General features: G+C 45.9%; 1 protein-coding gene across 4 annotated transcripts in view; it reads right to left on the reverse strand.

Annotated features, from left to right (window-relative positions):
• Positions 1-23227, reverse strand: part of tmem117 (transmembrane protein 117) — a 383404-nt gene that overhangs the window by 208279 nt on the left and 151898 nt on the right. For all 4 annotated transcript variants that reach the window (XM_078567892.1, XM_078567889.1, XM_078567890.1 and 1 more), the window contains one exon: positions 5916-6015. In XM_078567892.1, coding sequence (XP_078424018.1) covers positions 5916-6015 — 100 coding nt within the window. The remainder of the gene's footprint in view (positions 1-5915; positions 6016-23227) is intronic.

The raw sequence follows: 23227 nt of genomic DNA on the forward strand, positions 1-23227 counted from the left end.
TTTTAAATGTCAGCCCTAATCACTTTTATTGTTTGGTTCGATGCCTATGTTCAGGAACTAATTAAGCAGAGGAATTGCTCGGCGGCCTGAACAATTTATTTGAATGTTAATATATGCAGATTGCTGGACAGCGGAGATGGTGATTCTAAGCTCTCGATTGCTGGGCCATCAAGGGAGAAAGTAGCAAGCGTTCAGACTAAAACTCAACTCACGAGTTGTGAGATAACAGAAATTGCTCAAAATACTCAGCAAACCTGGCAGCATCTACGGAGAAGGAAATAGAGTTAACGGGTTGGATTTTCACTCCCAAGGCGAGTAAGTATGAGTCAGGGAGTTTCTTAAAATTTGTGACTCCCACTCTACGGGTTAAGGCCTTTGCCACAGTGAAAAGGGGTCTGTCGCTTGCCGTTTCAACACTCCACCCTGCTCTCATGCCCACATGTCCATCCTTGCCCTGCTGCAATGTTCCAATGAAGCTCAATGCAAACTGGAGAGACAGCACCTCATCTTCCGACTAGGCACTTTATAGCCTTTCGGACTGAATATTGAGTTCAGCAACTTCAGATCATGTCAGTGGAGCAGTCCTGGGCTGCATGCATTGAGAACGCTGTGCGCGGCTACTGTTTAAATATGGTGCCCGGAGTGAGGAAGCAGTGAGCTCAAGGTGGCGTGGGCAAATCAGAGGCCACCCGCCCGCAATCCGGCATGTTTCCCATACCTGCATAATTAATGCGGTGGGAAACAAACGATACAGCGCGAAAACTCGCCATTGCGGCCAGCAGGTAAAACGCTGTTTTTCACGCCTGCTGCCACACTTAGTGCACTGAGGGGAAAATCCCGCCCATAGTCTTTATTCCCACGCATAGACTCTAAATTTTGAACTGTTATGCAAATTCAGCGTTGTACCTTTTGTCTTCTCTTGTTTTATTTGACCCACAAATAGAAGTAACAAAATATTTTTAGTGCTATGCTAAAGAAAGTAACAAAAGGAAATAGAAAAAAAAAGACTTGCATTTATATAGCACCTTTCACAACCTCAGAACGTCCCAAAACACCTTACAGCCAATAAAGTTGTTTTGAAGTGTAGTCACTGTTATAAATGTAGGAAACATGGCAGCCAATTTGCACACAGCAAGCTCACACAAGCAGTAATGTGATAATAGCCAGATGACCTGGTTTTGTTATGTTGATTGAGAATAAGCATTACCTGGGACACAGGCAATAACCATGGCCCCCCCACCCGCCCCCCCCACCCCCCAACCACCCCTGCTCTTCTTCAAATAGCGCCACCGAATCTTTTATATCCACCTCTGACAGTGCAGTGCACTCAGTGCTGCGGAGGGAGTGTCAGCTCAAGGCTCTGGATTTGATTTCACAACGTTCTGATGCACAGACAGGAGTGCTACCTGCTAAGCTGTAGCTGACATGAACCAGCTTGATAGTGTGCTCTTTTGTGCCCTTTTAGAAGGGACAAATTGTGTGATGTGCATCCCACACATCCTCCAGTGATCAATATACTGCAATCAGTGATCAATTGTTAAACCCTAGCGTGCAGATCCATACATGGGCCAAGGTTTAATGTCGGCAACTAGTATCTTGCCTATCGACTGGGGAATGGGTAGGGACCCTGTGTTGCTTCCGTGGAAAGGCTGATGAAATTAAGTGCCCTTCAGGCACTTAGCTGCCCAGCGTCAGGCCTACCGAGGGATTTTGAACCTGGAGTCAGAACTCCTGCCCCGCCCCCTCCCCAAGAGCTGCTGGCCAATCAGAGGCTGGCAGCTTCCCACTGCAGGCAGTGCCACTGGGTGCAGTGAGTTGCTGATGGTAATGCTCCAAAGCCTTCACCATGAATCATCCATCGCTGGATCCCTGAACAAAGCTGAGTGGGGCGGGTTGAGGGTCAAGGGCATGGGGGTCAGAGGCAAGCGGGCAGGGGGTGGTTTTCAGCAGCCTCACCCTTTCTGTTGCCGGGTCCCTCATATTGTACAAAGGGCTAACAGCTATTATGCTAATAACTAGAGTGCATCATCAGTGATGCCAGATGACGTCAGATCACATGTAACGGAAGCCTGAGGGAAGAAGGTTCAAGTGGAGTCCTGCTAAAGTCCACCTCTGTAAATAGTCATTAAATTTTCAATAGTTTACAACAGCCTGGTTTCCAGCTCCCTTCTATCAAAGACACCCAGAGCCCGATTGTGATAATAATACATGCTGACAGCATTCTGCGAACTGTTAACTAAAGATCCCAGTCGACACCATTAGAGGTGGGAAAAGTGAAGGCCATCAGCCCTGCAGAGTACACTTGAGAGATGCCCCACAGCAGCAATCGGAGCAATTAATCACTACCGGAGTCCCATGCCAGCCGACTACAAGTGCACAGAGCTATGAAGAAAGTCTTACCTCTGCCCGAGCGCCTGATCCTCACAAAGGGCCTCAACCAAGCTGGGTACTAGAGAAATTGGTATCACCAATTCAGTTGATATCGGACTGCCTCTGGACTCAGTCAGACAAGGGTCAGTCAGCATTCTCTTTTATGCAATCGGCAACTGTGCCGACAACATTTTAAGAAGACAGAGATTTGATAAGGAAACCACTAAAAACAAAGTTCTCGCCAAGGCCTTTGAATCCTTCGTTAGCCTACAGTGCAATGCTATAATAGACCAGGAAATATTCAACCGGCGCAGCTGAGAACCTGGAGAGAATATTGATTCTTTTATAAACAATCTGTATCCCTTAGCAGATAACTGTGAATATAGGGCATTGAGGAAGAAGATCATCAGAGACCACAGTGTAGTAGGGGTGATGAATGAACCATTGTTGGGCTTCTTGCGCTGAGACAAGATTTCACTTTGTCAAAGCAGTACAGTTAGTCAGGTAGGCTGAACTCCACAAGCAAAGCAGGCTATTCATCTGAAGTGGTAGGAAGCCTTCCTGGGGACAGAACACCAACTCGGTCCACTTCATGTACCATAGGGCTATCAGTGCATGCCTGCCAGAAAACAGAGCCAGTATGGTGAGGGCACGGTCAGTGCCATTGTTCCATGTCCTCATTGTGGCAGGAATAAACCTCATTGGCATAAAGCGTTCCCGACCATTAATGCCAAGTGCTGCTCCTGCCATAAGAGGGGCATTTTTTAAATAGTATGCCGCAGCAGCAGGAGCTTCCATCTTCAGGTCAAAAATTGAAAGACAGACCATCCCAATCTGCAAGTGTCCAAGAGCTAGCTGATACTGAAGAACAGGTTGTACTCTTCTTGGGTGAAGTGGCAGAGCCTCAAGAGTCTTTCTGCTATACAGATATCATGGTTAATAGCCAGAAGACAAATTTTAATCTGGACACAGGAACAGGAATGTCCATTCTTTCCAATACCACACCATGGCTGAAGTCTGAATTTCTCTAGCCATCTACTATTCCACTTCACGGCCCAGGAGGTATTCCACTCAACGCGTGAGGAGAGATTATAAATGGTATAGAGCTCACTGATACTCTACATATCATTCCTAATCAACATTGTTCTTTGTTGAGCAGAGAAGCTTGTGTAGCTTTGCACCTTCTCTATTCACTAATTGCAGCAGAAACCCAAGTTAACTCAGGACGCTGTGAATCAGTCTTCATAGACAAACCTCCATCCCTATGACCACAGGAGGACAACATGGATCTTTCACCTCTCTTTGAGGGGAGGCCAAGTGAAGCAGGAGACAGGTGTGCCAAAGTTGAAGGTGACCAGCCACAAGATGACATTCTAGACCTTAATTTGCTTTTTTGGGAAAGAGTGGAAGAGGACAATAACCAAGATGCCGCTGATATTGACAACTTGTTGCAGGAGAAGATCCTGAACCTTGGTTCACTTTTTGAAGACAACATAGATGATGATGATGACAGCCCAGATAGCTCTGCTGACGGGGTCAGCATATTGTTGAAGAAGGTGATAAAGATGCAAATCCATCTGTTCATTCTGCTGATGATGCCAATGACATACAACAACAACCTGATTCAGCAACTCTTTTGTACAATGAGTAACTGAGGCCAGAAATCCTTACTATTGCCACTGTAACCTTTGTAGAACAAATCGAATCCGAAGTTAAATCTGGAGATTAACAGACCACAGAGGTGCTTACTACAGATCTTACTAACACCATAGGTGGACAAGAAAGTATAATTTCTCTGCTTCAGCATGTTTCTTTCACTGTTAATGCTGGTGGCAGCATACATTCTGGTCAAGTTCCAGAGGTATTCAGGCCACTGAGGAGCAAGCTCACACCAAAGGGAGTGTTGAACTACTACCTACAGAAAAGGAAATTCCTGCAGTATTAGCAGGATAATCATCATTTTTCCTTAGGAATATTCTTCAGCCTTCTCTTTGTCCGTCTGACTTGTTCATGGGTGCGGCATTATGTAATACTTTGTTCATTGCTGCAGTAGAAGTTTGTAGACCCTCTACAGCTGTACAAATCTTCACAGGAGCTAATGAGCTTCATTCTATCAAGTGAGAGCAGCCAGCAGTTCATCTTTCCCCAACGTACCAAGAAAGAGGAAAGGAAAAAGAGAAAAGATGGAAACCTCTACTCATCACCTTTATACTGCAGACCAAAAAACAGAAATCTCTGTCTGCGGAGTCGGTGCCTTCCAAGGAGAAGATTATGGAGAGCATATGTCCTATACATCCTCAAAGAGAGCCGGGAACACAGTTAGAGACTGAGGCCACCAGCACAAGAGACTGTGAGGTGGGGGCGGGGGCGCTGTAGGATGTGTATATAGTTAATGAGTAGAACAGAAGACTTAGGGGGAGGTGCAGTATTAATGGTTACTAGCTATTATGCTAACAGCTAGAGTGCATTGTCAGTGATGTTAGATCACATGTAACTGGAACCTGAGGGAAGAAGATTCTAATGGAGTCCTGCTGAAGTCTGCCTCTGTATATAGTATAAATAGTCAATAAATGTTCACTGATTTGCAACAACCTGATTTCCAGCTCTCTTCTATCAAAAGCACCCAAAGCCTTTAATACGCCTCAATTGGGTACTGAGCACCTGTGACCAATGGAACCCCCCGCCCCACCCCGCAACTTCTCGCCACAAGGCTGCAGGGAAACTCAACAGGACTCTGATTTAATCCCTGAGACACCATTAATTCCGGTGGACTCAGGGATAATTGGTGACAAGTGGCTCATTAATGAAGATAATTGACATCCCACCACCAGCAGGTGAGTTGAGCTCCTTTCTGCCTCCAAGAGGTTTTCCCACCACTGGCAGACTGATGCAGTTTAGCGGGCCCAGCTGCCAGGTTTCCTGCTGTGACGATCAGGATTAAATTCCACCCATGGAATGCACAAGGCGAAGATTTTTGATCACAGAAGATGCAAAATATTTGGGGATACTGCCTTCTGTCATGAACTAAGGGCAAAAGTGTGGAGGAAAAAATCACTCATTTCAGCAATGGTGATAATACAGAAACCATTACCATCAATGGTAATGTATTCACTTATACTCTGGATTTTACAACATGAAGTGTGCAGATAAGGCTTTACACTTAGCAGCATTTGTATGCAGTCATGAACCCATTTTGGCCTGCTTTCTTCACACGATAGATAAGGTATATTATGCACATTCACATTTTTGCAAGCATGAGTTTTGTCGTTCAGTCTCAAAACACATGTACAATAAAGCATCAGTCACATATCCGGCAACTGAACTGAGTGCTCAGTATTCCAATATTTTATCTTAAGGCATTGAATCCCAGAAAGTTAATCAGTTGCGTGAATCCTAGCCGTATCTCTTTTGAATATATCTGCCCATTGTAAGAAGAATGCCGCAACCTAGGAGATGAATTAAATTCACATAGTTTTATACCTCCAGTTAAAACATCATCAGTCAGAAAATAAATGGGTCCTCTCATTAAGAAAGGTTATTCTCACCATCCAGGCAGTGACAAAATCCCCCAACCAGGTTCCAACTGCTGCTAACTTCATGAAGATTTCGTTTCTCATGCCCATGTAATTGTTAATGAAGTAGGGACTGTAGAAAAAATACAGATATTTAGTATTATAACAGAGTTACATTAAAATATTCACCAGATAGTGTTGTCCCCTCCATAGAACACTGGATTATCACATGGTTGGCAGAACATGTGAATCTCTTTCAATCATTAGTTTAGTTGGAGGTGTGGCTTTTCAGTTTAATTATTTACAATTCAAGTCAGCTGATAAGGAATCTTTTATATGTTCAACATCTTTATTAATTACTTAATGAAGCTTTTAATTCCATTTTTGAAGACAATCATCCAACACCCAGTCTTATTGCAGGGCAAACAAAAAGATTACTAATCCCTGGCCATTCATATGGTGTGTTGCCACCAGCAAAAATATGCAAGTAAACAAAGAATGAACAAAACTGCATTTATATTGTACTCTTCGCAAACTCAGCATATCCCAAAGTTCTTCACAATTAATGCAGTAGAAAATGCAGGACTGTTTTCCAAGATGTGCTCACAAAGAATCCACAATTGTTTAAAGGGAATGGTAGAATCCAAGGTTAGCACCTATTAGACTTGTGTTACCTATTTGGACCATGGGTTTATGATGTTTCTGTGATCCCATATGTAAATAGTTCGCAATGAAGCAAATTCAGAAACAGAAATATACTAGAGCAGATCTTTAGGCTTCCCAAAAACATTTCAGAATTTTACACAGTTCTGATAGCTAATTCAAGTATTAACCTAAAAGAATTGTCAGAGTACCTGTAAAATGTGTAATGGAGGTGGTGGCATAGTAGTGTTGTCACTGGACTAATATTCTAGAGACCCAGGGTAAAGCTCTGGGGACATGGGTTTGAATCCCAACATGGCTGATGGTGAAATTTGAATCTGGAGTTAAAAGTTTGATAATGACGACCACCCACCTGGTTCACTAAGGAAACCTTCGTCACTTCCTTACTTGGTATGGTTTACATGTGACTCCAGATCCACTGAATGAGGGCAATTAGGGATGGGCAATAAATGCTGACCTAGCCAGTGATGCCCACATCCCATGAATAAAAAAAAAGCTAGCATGATCTAATATAAAACATAAAGCACCATAGTGCCCTTGTACAAGAACTTGATTAAGCCTCATGTCCAGCACTGATCCCCTTGCATAGCAAAAGCACAGAAGGGCCACTCGATTAATACTGAGTTTAAAAAACTTTAGTTATCATGATAAGCTGAGAGTGTCGTTTTACTCAAGAAAAATGTAAACTTTGGGGTAATTTGATTGATGTGTCATAGACTGTGTCTATGTGAATATATTATTTATTTAGATAGGTGGGAATATGAAGAAATAGCATTATACTTCTGTATAACTATTTCCATCTCTATATAAGATTAGAGAACAATCTTCCTCTGCTGCTAATGTGCCTGTTAGACTGTCCGAGCCTGTTGTAATCTTTCTAAAGAATACTCATTATCCACCTTTCCTGCTAATGTTATAGTAAGTTGCAAGCTAAATGCAGGTCAACAATGCACTTTACTAAAACTTTCAGGCAGCTGTAACCTTGAATAGCCATTTCTACCAAAATTAGACAAGCGGCAGTCATAATACAGCGACGTAAAGATAATCAGTATAATTGAAAGGGACAATCAACATTGACCTCATTGCTTATCTTGGCACTTTTTTTTAAACTGGACGCCTTCCACAGATTTTCTAAGTGCAGATGTTTGTTGAAATCACAGGAGCCTCATGTGTGATTGCCCCTGATGCCTGTAGGATGCTCTGGTCAGTCATCAGTAGAACCCATAGAAGACATTTCCTCATTCCCTCACACCATTCAGGATAGTCTAAGGACCATCAAGAGAGCAATCCTTTCTATGTCTTCCATATGCTTATGTGCACTCTACAGCTGGACGGATGTATTGAGCGCACTGTTGATCTTGCTAAATGCCTATTAAGGGAGCTGATTTCTCAATTGTGATTTTTCTGTACCTCATTTGAGCTCAAGGAGAGTGAAATAAGTAAATACATTTCCTATGTATTTAATGTATTTAAGTGAAGAGATACTAACTCTCACTAATTGCACAGCAAATGCTATGAGAGCAAACGAAATGCACTGATCAAAAATGATATGATAACATTTGTTATGCAAATATCCTGGTTACAGTCTCTTAGAACAAGCAATAAAATCATTCTTATGGCTGCATGAACCAAGAAACACCTTGAATAATTTGGGATAATTAAGCTTGGCTTGAATGAAACCTACAATGGTTTCAGTTAATGCTGCCTGAGGGAGCTTAGTGTTCTCAAAAGGAATTATTTTAAAGCTTTTCTTTCTTTCTATTCTTGCACCAGCTGTTATCTTGGTGTTCCAGGATGAAATTAATAAATGTGTTTAAATATTAAAAGTCAAGATGAGAATGGGCTGATCTGCTTGTGCATGCTAAGTAATGTCTGGATGTGAAAGCTTCTGCTTTAGGTGTCACTTTTATATCACTACAGATGCCATAGATTGCGTTATTAAACAACTGATTAAGGGATGTCGTGTAAATCATAAAATATCAATACCTATTCATTGTTAAATTTCCGATGCGGAATTCATTAATGGAATTGTGAGATGTACAATGACGGATTTCTTCCACTAGCCAAAAATAACCATCTTGATGAGAGTGGGGATTTATATCTGCATTAACTCAGAAGTGCAGTGACTTGGACTCAATCTAGCTCATGAAAGTGATCCGAGGGGAGTTGTTCTTTCTGTGTAATTATGATCAATAATTCTTGTGACCCAGATGCACATCTAAAATTGCAGCCTGGAAGATGTGCTTGAACTGCAAAACATAAAGACATATTTCTAAATGCAGTGGCATTGGTTAATTAACTGACAAGAAAAAAAAAATCACAATGTTAAAAGTATTCCCTAACTTGAAGGTTCTGATGCATATCATGTATAATCAATCCCACATCAAATCAGAAAGCATTATTGCTCGTTCTTTTAAACCGGGGATTCATTGAATAACAAGTTTATTTTTAATACAAAGGAACTGATTATCCCAAGTTGTGACTGTACGCATGTACCGTTGCTAAATACCATTTAGTTCTTCAGATAGCAAATTTGGATTCAGCGTTGGGGAGTTAGAACATTCAGGCAATTGTGCTGTTGGATCTAAAAACTCAACCTGCTGGTGTACAATAGGAATGCACTTGTTGTAAAATGGATGTATATTCCACTTTCCAACAAATCAGTCTGCCACAGCTGTAAGAGGACAGGATCCCGGTCTGCAATAAACTGGCCAAAATTAGATATTCCTTGAAACTAGATTACCAGGAAAAAAAACCATGCCTGCCCTGGTCAACTAAACCAAATATATTTATAAAAGCTAATCTAAGTGTGTGTTTTACAAGGTTGAAAGGGTCATACAAAATAATACAGGTACTATGGCAGTGATATAGAAGAGAAATCATCTGATGCAAAACAATCACTGGGGCATATTTTTCAACCAGTGTTTTCCTGTACAAATGCTTAAGGTGCTCATACTAAAACCCTTTGTTTGCTTTAACAAGTTAACACCTACATTAAAAAAATACTGCACCAAGTGAGAGCCCATTAAATTAGTGTAACTGTAAGGCAATAAAAAGTTACTGAGATGTAGGTAAGTAACATGAAGCAAAAAATGACTGACACTCGTGAGTAGAGGGGGAAACTTATTGCATTTTGGGCAAATGGTAAGAGTAGAGAAACTGCGTCGGCACGGAGCTGACCTACTCCACGCCGACCCGACCCACAGCCATAAAGCACTGCGGAGCTGATTAACAAGGACTGAGTGGGACTTCTGCCCCCTCATTGGGGAGGAAGTCCCACCCTCTGGAGCTGCCAGTCAATCCGATTGGCCAGCAGCTCCATCAGTCCTGGCAGCAAAAGGAAAAGGGCCAGTGGCCGCTGCTGGGACTGCTGGTGAAGAGAGGACCCCAAGGTCTTGGATCCCCAGAGCAAGTAAGTCAAGGGTCTTGGGCCAGGAAGGTTTGAGAAGGTGAGGGAGAGGGGCAGTGTAGAGCGGGGGAGGGGTTGGGTTTATGGGATGGGGCGGGTAGGAAGGAAGGGGTGGGGTCAACCTAAGGGGAGCCGTCCCATGATCGGCAAAGGGCAGCCCCAAAAGAGCAACATCCCCCCCTTCCTTCCCACCCTTTAAACATTTAAGTTCAAAAATCGGGCTTAGCATTCCCACCCTGCTGCCCATGCCAAACATTTTATGGCGTGGGCAGCGTATTATCAGGGTCAATTTGATAACAAGGCTAGTTAATCCTCAATTGTTCATTTGAATATGGCGGGCAGGCTGTCAATTTCAGCTCCTGCCTGCCCAACCCCCCCTCCCCCACCCCGTATTATGGGGTTGAGCTCTGGGGTAGACAGGAAGGCGATGGGATGGGCACCCACCACATTTTACGTGCCCCCGGCAGAAAACATGCCCACCGGGGCCACATAAAACTCTGCCCTGGAACTCCAGCTGCCAAGTGAGGTAAGATGCCGTTATTCAAAAGCAGGCTGGGTATTACAGGATTGTTCTGTAGCGTCATGCCAGATTTTTAATCAAGTTCTATACGTTAAAATCAAAGCATTATTTACAGTCCACAAGTGAATAAGACACATGCAGTGTTATGCCAAGATGAGGCAGAGGAGACCAGTTTGCACAAGCAACAATATTTGAAATAATCAAGAACATTTCCAATTCTGGATATTATGTTGTAGAATTGTTAGCCATCCACAACATTCTTCAAAGAACTTAAAAATCCTTTGATCATGATCCATCAATGCGATCACAATTCTCTGAGGGTTAAAATACAGATCAATTCTTCTGCTACCTCAGAAGAAATAGCAACTGGAGCAGGCCAATCAGCCCATCGAGCTGCTCTGCCATTCAATAAGACCATGGCTGGTTTGATTTTGGCCTCAACTCCACTTTCTTTCCTGTCCCCCTTAACCCTTAACTCCCTTGTGGATCAAAAATCTGTCTAACTCAGACTTGAATATACTCAATAACCCCACCTCCACTGCTCCCTGTGGAAGAGAATTCCATAGTCCAACACCCCTCTGAGAGAAGAAATTCCTCTTCATTTCCATCTTAAATGGGAGACCCCTTATTCTTTAACTGTGTCCCCTAGTTCTAGATTCCCCACAAGAGGGGACATCCTCCCAGGACCAACCCTGTCAAGCCGCCCCAGAATTTTATGTGTTTCAATAAGATCACCTCTTCTAAACTCCAGTGGTCCCTATCTTTCCTCACATGACAACCCCTTTTATTCCAGGAATCATTCTAGTGAACCTTCTCTGAACTGTTTCCAAAGCAAGTATATCCCTCCTTAAATAAGGAGACCAAAATGTACGCAGTACTCTAGTTGCAGTCTCACCGACAATGTCCTGCTTTGATACTCCTGCCTCCTTGCAAGGAAGTCCAACGTTTCATTTGCCTTTCTAAATATCTGCTGTACCTACATACTAACGTTTTGTATGACATCCGTGGTTTAAAGCTGGAACATAGTGGAGGACGTTTGGATAGGCAGGTTGAGTCTAAATACCGGATAGGTTAAATATCGGCCGGAATTTTCCGGCCCTGTTGGTGTTGGGTGTCATGGCAGACGCGTGGGACAATTTGGTGAGTTGGCCAAAAATCGGTTTACGCCAGTTTACGATAGTCAATGGCCGGCTGAGTTTCCCACCGCCGCACGTCGGGAATGTCATTTTAATACATTTGCATCTAAATATGAGCCCTGCTCACCGGAATCATACCCCCCACGTCAAATTTACTGCCCATGTCAGCGTGACTTCAGAACGCCGTGCTTCACGACTGCCTTTAAAAGGCATGCCCCTGACAACATGAACCTCGAGGGGAACCGGGTGGTGAGCGCACACAACTTTGCGTGGCGTTCACGAGCGTCGCCCGTAGGACATCAAGGAAGAGGAGTTGCACAATCTCGGTGGGCACAGGCAAGCTGCTTTCTCTCAGCTGGCTTTCAGTGGGGTGCCAGGGCAAGGGCTCCTGTGCGGGTCAGGCCAGGGGAGGGGAGTTGGTGGTGGGGGGTGGTGGGGGGAAAGGCAGCATAGACAGCCTGAAGGAAATACTCAAGACATGCCAGGAGGGTGGGGGCAGAGTGGGGTGAGGGAGGCAGAAAAGCTTGTCAACAGTGAGCATTCTTCCACAGCTGAGTCTGTTCAGCAGTAGCGCCATTGATACACTTGGAGTCGGAGCCTCTGAAGCTTTTCTGCCCACTCAAGCAACGCAAAAGCATTAAAGTGCCACCAAATGCTCCAGAATCTTTCACCCCTCAGGAGCAGACTGCAAATTAATGTGCATTTTAGGAGGCAGCAGAACAATTGGCCAACCTGGTAAGTTGTAGAATCCCCTTGCGAAAGGTGGACATGGTGCAGTCACTGGTGGAGGTGCTCACAGCCCTTTGCAATGTCTTTATTAAGGTTTGGACCAGTCAAGTGGAGTAGGGCGTAGGTGGGTGGGGTTTCAGGCAGCCAATGAGTGCACTACACACTGGCCATCTTGTGGTGGCCTGCACTCTCCTGCTTGTGTGAAGGGACTTTCAGACTTAAGCAAAAGAGGTTCTTAGTACACCCATGCTAACCCACATGTGTCTCTCTTTGATCCTGCAGGAGGAGAACATCAGGATCATGGAGCCTGGTGATTTAGCGGTGCGCCTCATGGCTTACAGGGAGCAGAGAAGAAGAAGAGAGCGGCGGAGGCACCTGGCACAGCAAAAGGAGGAGCACCAACCTCGAGGTGAAGGGGCCTGCTACACACACAGCTGAAGATTCAAAGTGAGCCATCACTCTTAGGCGCCTCGCTAGACCCAGGGACTATAGATGGTGCTTGTCATCCCTGCAGGTGACTGAGAACAAGTGTCACTGAAGGCTGCGCACGTCTAGGGAATTGGTCGGTTACATATGCCACCTGCTGCAGGATTTGACGCCACGGGGACATGGAGGGCATCCACTGCCAGTGGCCATGAAAGTTACAGCGGTGCTCAATTTTTATGCCAGTGGCTCATTCCAGGGTTCCACAGGTGACCTGTGAGGGATCTCTCAAGCCTCCACACACAAGTGTATCCAGGAGGTCACAGACATCATCTTTGCCAAGGCACGCAACTTTGGACATTTCGCTCGGGGTCAGGAAATCTAGGAAGCAGGAGCGCCGGGATTTGCACAGATCTCAGGTTTTCCACAGGTGCAGGGTGCCATCCACTGCACTCACGTGGCGCTTAGATCTCCGTGGCAACAAGCAGTCAACTACGTCAAATGCAAGGGCTTCCACTCGCTGAATGTTCAGCTAGTGTGCGACCACCACAAACACATCCTACAGGTCTGCGTACAATTCCCAGGGAGTGTCCATGACTTCTACATCCTTAGCAGGTCTCAGGTCCCTGACATTTTCCAGGGTCCAGAGAGGCCGCAGGGTTGGCTCCTCGGGGACAAGGGCTACCTACAGAGGACGTGGCTGATGAAGCAGAGTGACTGCAGCAGAGAGATGGTTTAACAAGGCTAGTGGTGTGACTCGGACTTTGGTGGACCAAACGATAGCCACCTTGAAAGTGAAGTTCCGGTGCCTGGACAGGTCCGGTGGAGCACTGCAATACAGTCCCCCAAGGGTGTCGTACATCGTCATCACTTGCTGCATGCTCCACATCTGGCACTACAAAGGGGGCAGGACCTGGCTGAGGAGGAGATGGAGGAGCTGCATGATCCCTATGACAAGGAGGACGCTAAAGGGGATGACAAAGATGAGGTCCTCATAGGCAAGGATGTCAGCGATAACGCCATCGAACTGTCCAGACGTGAGAGGCACGCTCGGGAGGCCTTCATAGACGCAAGATTCATGGAGGATGATGACGAGATGCAGTGAGGACAGTCCTGACATCCTCACTTTGCATCTGTGAACTTTTGAATCCTGTGTGGCTGATAGCAGCACACATACCCTCAGTGCTCAGGCTCATGTCGTGGAGATGCAGCGGAGACCCTAATAATCGCTATATTACTGGAGGATGATGATGACATGCAGTGAGGACACTCCATAGATCTTCACATAGCCGCTGTGAATGTCTGAATCCTGTCTGGCTGAGGGCAGCTCGCTTGTGCTCTGTGATCAGGGAGATGCAGCTGTGAAACTTTAAACGCACCTGATCCCTGGTCAGCCTTCAGTACCTGTCCCATTAAGGAGCACAGCGTCACCGGTCACAGATGCTGAAGAGATGGGGACCCAGCACCCCCTCAAAGTTGCTGAGAGCACACAGAGAGAATGATGGAACTCTGTGACGCCCACTACATTCTGGCAGCAATGACCAGCGCCATTGAGGTGCAGGCATCAGTAATACGTCCAGTGAATGTGAAGCCGGACCATCACTTTGGTCTGAAGGTTACACACTGCACAGGGAAGAGGCCCTGGACTGAGACACCTGCTTTTATCTTGTGCAGGAACCAAGGTTTCACATCTGAGTGACACGAACACTGCTCATCAGCCATAGACAAGGAGACATTCTTGGGAGTTTATTTACAAAAGTGAACATTAAGTGCAAGTGATTAACGCCCAGGCTGTGTAACTACATCTCCTTAACTTTCCTAACCCTGCCGCTAAGTCTTGGTCCTCCCCCGACATCCACAGTGGAGGTGGAGGCAGCCTGCTGACTGCTACGCCCTGTCTGTGATGACCTTGATGGGTGCCCTCTGGAGGGTTGAGACCTGGAGGGCCCCGGCCTGCTTTCAGGGCCGTGCTGTGTGGCAGTGCTACCCTACTTGGCCTGTGGAGCTGGAGCTGCTGGGGTCACAGGAAGAAGGCATTCAGATGGGCTGGACACTCCTGGAGTCACCTCCTGGATGGCCTCAGGGTGTGCATCTGCTGATCCTCCTCCCTATGGCTGCCCTTAGGCCCCTGACTAGCTCCTTGCGGAGAAGGGGAAGCTGGAATAAGATCAGGCTCCCGCACCCCTCTCAAGTTGACATTGTTGAAGGCCAACTATGGCGTCAGCAATGGAGTTCAGCCAGCGCAGCAGTGCAGGAGCGATGTCCTGGACCAAGGTCTTCATGGCAGCCACCATCCTACCAGTGTTGACCTCGGTGCGTAGGCATGCCGGCGCTATCGCTCCAACTGAAGGCAGACAGACTCTTCCATCGTGCCTTGCAATCTGAGGACCGCAGTGGACATCCCTTCCCGATGTTCCCGAACTTGCCTTTGCAGATCCAGCAACTTAGGCATGACCAAGTCCAGAGGCCTCTCATCTGACTCAGGCTCAGAAAATTCCTGGCCTCCAGCAGTCCTCTGAGTGCTGGAAACCTGGGAAGTCCCTGCCGCCACCTGCTGTGGATCAGACAGTGCGATGTGCTCACCAGATTGTGATCCTGAGGCTACTCTAGGTCCCACTGAGGTGTGTGTCTCTGCGCTGGTGGAGGGTGTGCATGAGCGCTGTGACAGGTCTTCAATTTGGATGTCATCAGATTCATCTTCCAAGGTGTCTTCAGGGCTTGAGTCGAGGACCTGGCTCATGGACCCCCTCAACTGCTTCCCAGGTGTGCCTGCGAAAGCAAGGAGAGATAATTGGTGCATGGCAGGGGACTGCGGAACAGGGGAACTCACTCACAGCATGGTTGTCTGATGGATATTGTACTGGTGGATCTTCACTTGGTTGTGCACCACCGACCTCACTGTCAGCACAGGAGCATCATCGTCGGCCAGCTGGATGACTTTATTTTCAAACTCTGTGAGGACCTTGATGTCGCGCATTCCTCCACCGGTCTGCGACCACTCCCATTTGTTGTGTGCCCGCTTGCCCTGCATGAATACACATGGAGAGAGTGTAGCAGGATGCCTGCCAGCCTGCCAAGCTGATGATAAGGATGCCTGGCATGTGTGGATGGTGAATGGTGCCATGGACAGGATGAAGACATGATCTGTACAGCAGGTGAAGGTGTGTGTGAGAGAGTGAATGGTAAAGTCCCTTGTACTGGCAGGGAGTGAGATCCCTGTGTATGTGTGGTGGATTTGTGAGTGTGTGAGTTGAGAGTGATGAGAAGTGTGACTTACCCTGGTGGAATGGAAGAGATCATTCAACCTCTTTCGGCACTGGGTGGCTGTCCTCTTTTGCAAGGTGTTGGCGCTGACCACTGCTGCCACTGCCTCCTGTGCTGGATTGGTGACCTTGCTTGCTGGTCTTTGCCCAGAGCGGGGGTAGAGGACTTCTCGGAGGGCCACCACTGCGTCCAGAAGGCACCCAAGGGAGGCGTTGCTAAATTTCAGGGCAGCATGTTTCCTCCCTTTGGCAGCCATGACTTTGCAGCAGCTTCTGATGCCTTAGAGAGAGCTAGTTCTCTGCAGGGACAACCTTTAAATAAGGCATCTGGATTATTGAAGAGCTGAGGTGACGCCAGGGCCGGCAAATCAGAGGCCATCCCGCCAGTAATCCGGCGTTTTTCCCCGGAATGCATTATTAATGAGGTGGGACGCGCCGGGAATGGGACGATACGGCGTGAAAACCTGAAATTGTGGCCGGCGAGTAAAATGTCCTTTTTCCCAACCGCTACTACACTTTGTACAAATCTGGGGCAATTCCGCCCATAGTCTTAGTGTCATTCAATACACTGGATATGGTAGTTTTCTGAGAACAGTGTTTTATCTTCCCAGCCTTTTTAAACCATTTGTCAAGTTATGAGTTAGCTAAGGGACATTTGTGGTGATGTGGTTATAAACTGGGCGTACTGGCATGGCAACAGTACCCAAGCAAAGAGCGCCAAACATGGAAAAAAAAAATGTGGTTTGCTGTTGATGTGTAGTACAAAATGTTATTAGATAAAGACTGGCAGAAGTTAACCTACTATGAAAAATATTGTTCTCTCCACAGAACATTTCATTCTTGGAACCATAAAGTGTAGAGCATCATTAATCTTCACTGATCTCGAGGAATGGTTTGGCTTTCAAAAGTCCTTGTAATATTAAACCACATACACTTTTCCAGCAGTGCTGGTTTCCTGGTCTTTAGGCGGCTGAGGTTTCACTTGAATTCAGGCATCAGCATCACAAAGGACGGGAATCGGCCACTAACCTTCTCAAGCCTGTTCCGCCATTCAGTTAGATCATGGCCAATTTGTACCTCAACTCCATTTACCTGCCTTTTCTCCATATACTTCTTATCTTTACCAAATAAAAATCTGTCAATCCCTGTATTTAAAAATTCTAAGTGACCCAGGATTCACAACTTTTGGGGGGATAAGTTCCAGATATCCTCTATGAAAATGTGCTTCCTGATTTCATCCCTAAATGGCCTGGGTTTAAATTTAAGATTATACTCTCCTGTTCTGGATCCCCTCAATAGAAGAAATAGTTTCGCTGTACATACTGTATACTATTATCATTTTAAAGACCTCAACTGGTTCATCTGTCAGCCCTTTAAACTCAAAGGGATGCAAGCAAAGTTTATTCAACTTGTCCACATAACTTAAGCCTTGGTATCATTCTGGTGTACCCCTTCCTCAGCCAAGGCTGTTGTAATGTCACTATCCAGTGATTGGGCTACTGCATTAATGACTTGATGTTTTTTTACTTCAGAAACAGCAAAAAAAAGACTTGCATTTACACAACCACTGAACATCTCAATAAGCAGCACAACCAATGAAGTACTTTTGAAACATGGTCACTGTTGCTCTGTAGGCATTGTGGCAGGCCATGTGCACACAACAAACAGCAATGTGAATGACCAGGTAATCTGTTTTCATTATGTTGATTGAGGGATAGATATTGTCCAGGACACTGGGATTAACTCCACTGCTCTTCTTTGAAATAGTGTAATGGGATCATCCACCCGAGAGGGCAGATGGCTTAATGTATCATCTGGAAGCTGGCACCTCCATAGTGCAGCTCTCCCTCTGTAACTTCACTGGAAAGTCAGCCTTGATTTTTGTGCTCAGTCCTAAGGGTAGCTTGAACACTCAATCTCTGACTCAGAGGCTAGAGTGCTACCAACTGAGTCACTGCTGACACATTGGACAGCTTTAGGGCTTTCAAGAGTCAAACTTATATGGCACTGACTGCTGTAATATATTGCCATGAGACATAGTGATCAGGATGCATGAAGCATATAGAACGGAGAAATAAACTCACTTGGAATCAGATCGTGTGCTGAAATGAAAGCAAGAAAAAAGGCATGTTGCGTGAGAAAGTTAGATCTAACATGGTTGGTCTGGATGTCCAATGTGAGACATGCTATGATTTTCACCAGGCTGTATCATAACAGGTATGCACTCATGATACCTGTATAATTAACATAAATGGCCAAATTATTACCTGTGGCTATGACAACGTTACAATTGTAAATTTTGAAATGACCACTGAGTAGATTTTAATGCAGTGGTAGCACACCTTCCAAGTTGATGCCAGTTTACTGTGGGTAGTTGGTTCTGCATTTGATGGGCCCTTTCTTTTTCAGTTTCACTAGTTTTAAATAAAAGGTGTGTCAATATTGTGCCTCACACAAATGGAATCTTATTCCACCAAGGTTAGAGCTCCAAGCCATAATATTGACTGCAAGAATTCTAGAAACTGAAACTGTATTCCATTCTCGCACCGCCCCATAATCCCTGACCTATATTGGCTCCAAGCCCATGTCCAGTGATGCCTCAATTTTAAAATTCTTGTGCTGGTTTTAAAATCCCTCCATTGGCTGTGGCCCCTCTCCACCTATAACCTCTTCTGGCCCTCCAAACCCTCAAGACTTCAGCATGTTTTCAATGTTGGTATCTTGTATCCTACTATTTAACTGTTCCATCACTAGTGACCATGCTTTCAGCTGCCGAGTCCCTAAATTCTGGAATGCCCTTCCTAAATCTCTCCACCCTCATTTACAGCACCCCCTAAAACCTATCCCTTTGTTCAAGTTTTTGACCATCTGTCTTAATTGTTGTTTGTTTGGGCTCGGGTTTGGTGGGCAGAAATTGGAAATTGGAATCTAGTGAGGAGTAAGGTTCTCATCATTGTTGTGTTCGTTGTACCTTTAGTGAGGAAGACTCGACTCTCTGGAAAGTAGAGATTTCTCCAGCCAGTCAATGATGTTTGCCTGTTTTATTGCTAGAGTAAAAAAGGTCTTAAAGCAAACAGGTAATAATCGTATCGGCTTCTCCCCACCCCTAAAGAAAACACCAGGATGACATGCAAAAACAAATTGTATTTATCTAGTGCCTTTAGCATAGTAAAAAGTCCCAAGAGGATCCATCACAGAAACATTATCAAACAAAATTTGACACCAAAAGAACTATTTGGACAGATGGGTCAAAGGGGTAAGTTTTATGGAATATCTTAAAGGAGGAGAGAGAGCTAGAGAGCTGGAGATGTTTAGGGAGGGAATTCCAGAGCTTAGGGCCTACAAAGCTGAAGATACAACCACCAATAGTGGAGCAATAAAAATCAGGGATGCACAGGAACTCAGAATGGGCGAGCGCAGAGATCTTGGGGGGTTGTAGGGTTGGAGGAGGTTACAGATATAGAGAGGGGCATGGCCATGGTGAGATTTAAAACAAGGATGAGAATTTTAAAATCAAGGTATTGCTGGATCGAGAGCCAGGTCAGCGAGTGCATGTGTGATGAGAGAGTGGAGGTAGAAGTAGATGGTCTTGGTGATGGAGCAGATTCTTGGTTTGAAGCTCATCTCAGGGTCAAATACGAAAGCAAGATTGTGTACATTTTGGTTCAGTCACAGACAGTTGTAGCACTCAAAAGTCAGGCTAAGAACTACGATTCCTCATTCACTGGAGTAGCATTGAGCCTGAGCAGTAGAATATGCTTCTGAATAATGAGAAGATACAGTATTACAGATCTCTATATAACATTTTCAGTAGTGAAACAAAATAATTGACAAATCAATATTTAAATGAGCCCAAAACATGATGCCCAATTTAAACACCAATACATAAATATGCAAATGATTTAATACATCATATTTGCTTCTGACCCGTAAAGCATTTGTTATGGTAGATGAGAAAGCTCAGAGCTAGAAACAGTGATGAGGTTTTTATATTGCATTTCCAATTTAAAAAGTTACTTCCTTAGCGGCTATTAGATCTATTTCAATAACCATATCGCATATCGGATGTTCAGGAAAAATTACTGGTGTTGTTGTAATTTTCAGCTAAAGAAATCCCCCATCAAACAAGCATTCAGAATTATACAAGTGCTATATTGATACACTACAGGGTCCAGAGCTAGCTAAGCATTTACAAGCAGAGCAAGCTATGACTGTCTGCTTGCAATCAATGCATATATCCCTTTCCAGGAATCTACAAATCAGTTTATAGATCCTCAATTTTAGAATTAATTAAGTTAGAAACGACCGTGTGTATTTGTAAATTAAATTTAAGAAATACTCCAAAACCATTTATGGAAATTACTTATGGATTTGTGGCTATAAATTTATAAATATTAATATTGTCAAAACATTAACTGTTTATCTTGCAGAAAGATCAAATCCAGTGATTTTAAACATGCTCAGTTTATGATTACTTTCTTCGGTGATATCACCCCTCATGTGCCCAACTGAAACTAATGGAAACATAAATTCAACAGGGGGAAATGGAAGATGCTGATGGATCTGATGGCTGTTTTATTGTAGCCTTAAATTCAAGCTGATCATGATTTTGTATTGATCATGTACCCTTAGCAGAAGCAAAATATTGCAATACTGAAAATCTGAAATAAAGATTGAAAGCGCCAGAAACACCCAGAGGGCCATGCAGCATCCACGGAGAGAGGAACAAGCTGAATTTTGGCGGTGATCCCAATGTCAGCTTCCAAAGAGCCCCATCCATTTAAGGAAGACAGGCAGACCAAGGAAGCCAGAAGCCCAATAAGAGGGTCCACAGCAAATGAGATCAGGCTGGCAGCCCCACCGGGAAAGGTGGGCGCTGCAGGAGAAGAGGGAGGCCTGGGAGCACCTAAAAATGGAGGCACTTGCATAGGCCTCTTTCTTCAGCTGAAATTAAAGAAGCCACAGTACTGTGAGGGGCCTCAAGGTGGACAGATAACCCCGCCAGAGGAATGCCTGCAGTCCTTCCTAGAACCCTATGAGCATTCCAGCCCCTGAGGCCACCTCCAGGAAGCTGGTGGGCTGCACACTCACCTTTCATCAGAACCTGAAACATGGGCCAGAATTTTCTGTTCAGCATGTGGGGGGCGGGCCCCACACACTGATGTGTAAAATGACGGGCGGGGACGCCGGGCGTGCGTCCCGACATCACCGCCCGTCATTCCAATTTTTTTCATTCAGCGGGCGCACACCAAAGTTGGCTGCATCCCCACCGAACTGTCAAAGGCCTGTTAAGGCCATTAATAAACTAATTAACCAATTGGACAGGGCTGCCCATCCAACCTTAAGGTTGGCAGGCAGACGAAGAGCCCAGGCGGCCTGCCCACTATCACATGAGGGACATCTCCGTGCCTTAGGGAGATTTCTGCACTCTTTCGCGTGTATGCGTGAAAGAGCGCAGGCCCAAAAGAGTGCAGGCCTCAACTCTCCCTCCAGCCCCCCGCCCGCACAGGTAGCACTGAGCGTTACCAGGGGCGCATCACGCTGGATGGGCCTTAATTGGCCCGCCCACGTAAAATGGTAGCGCGCAGCCGATCGCGGGCGGCGATTGGCTCTGCGCCCGCCCACGGCTGCTCCCGACCGGCCTGCCCGATGGGGAGAAAATTCTCCCCATTAACTCCTTTTTCTCTTTCCATAGATACTGCCAAACCTGCCAGCTAATTCCAGTATTTTCTATTCTTATTTAAAATTAGACCTCGTTCCTCTCTCATTAATCACGATTATAGTGCTAAATTTTAATCGACCTCCAGGAGTCGGGATGAGAGATGCGAGGGCCGGTAAAATCGCAGGGGTCCGGTTCAGTTCAGCCCATAGGATTCCACCATCGGGGCATTTACCAACTCCTTGGGTCAAAAGCCTCAGGCTTCTCCCGCATGAAAACAGATGGAGAGTGTGAGCAGGACACAGGGCACTGCGTGGAATGTTTCTGTGGTGAACAGCACCATGGGCAGGATGAGGACACAAGCTCAAGAGGGTATGAGCCTGATGGAGATATGAGGGTGTGTATGAGAGTTAGTGGTTTTGGCCCTTGAGGTGTGAGATCCCTGTGGATGTGTGATGTGTTTGTGAATGTGTGAGTTAAGAGTGGTGAGAAGAGTAACTTACCCTGCCGGAACGGATGAGACAATTCATCCAGTGGTGGCACTGGGTGCCTGTCCTCTTTTGCAGGGCACTGGCGCTGACCACCGCCTCCCAAGCCTGGTTGGTAACACTGCTGCCCATCCAGCAGCCAGATCAGGGGGGGAGGACATTGCGGCAGGCCTCTTTGGCATCCAAAAGGCGTTTCAATGATGCATCACTGAACCTGGGGGCTGTAGTTTTTCTGTCTTTCCTGGACATCGTCACTGCAGCAGTCGTGGGCTGGAGGAACTGAGATGTGTGCGCGCAGCTGGACTTAAAGTATGGCGCCCAGCGTGACGAAGTGGCGAGGTGATGGCGGCCGGGTGAATCGGAGCCCGCCCAGCATGGAAACGGTGCGTTTCCCGGGAATGCATACATAATGTGCGGGTTTGGGGCAATAGGGCATGAAAACCCGCCATCTCGGCCAGCGGGTAAAATGGCGTTTTACCTGCCCGCTACAGCACTTAGTGCTAATCTGGGGGACGATTCAGCCCAGAGACTTATGGGCAGAATTTTCCCCCCCCGTCGGGGGAAAAGTTCAGGAGTGGGCACGTGGAGGCACGCCTCCGATCGGCGCCCCCAATCAAGGGACGCGCCGCCATTTTACATGGGCGGGCCAATTAGCATGACGTCCGCACGGAAGCGCTATGCGCTCCCTGTGCGGGCGGGGGGATTCCCTCAGCCGAAAGTGCGTTCTTTCGCACATGCTCACGAAAGAATGTACAGATCTCCCTGAGGCTAAGTGCTGCTCCACATTAAAAAATGTTAAAAACAGAGGGAAAAAAATTTCCCTGCCATGTCCCCTCATGTGACACTGTCACACGAGTTGGGACACGTCCATCACTTTTAGTTACACTTTTATTAAATTTTTAAAAACCTACGTGAAAACTCATCCCCCCCTTCCACCACCACCCACTCCGAACCTCCCCCCTACCCCCCCACTCACCGATCAGGAAATCCTGGCCTGTGATTTCCTTGTTTTTGTATTCAGTGCTCCTAGTTACAAAGTCCAGTAAAAACTACAC

This window comes from Cetorhinus maximus, chromosome 22 (assembly GCF_964194155.1).
Source record: "Cetorhinus maximus chromosome 22, sCetMax3.hap1.1, whole genome shotgun sequence".
In the NCBI taxonomy this organism is placed as follows: domain Eukaryota; kingdom Metazoa; phylum Chordata; class Chondrichthyes; order Lamniformes; family Cetorhinidae; genus Cetorhinus; species Cetorhinus maximus.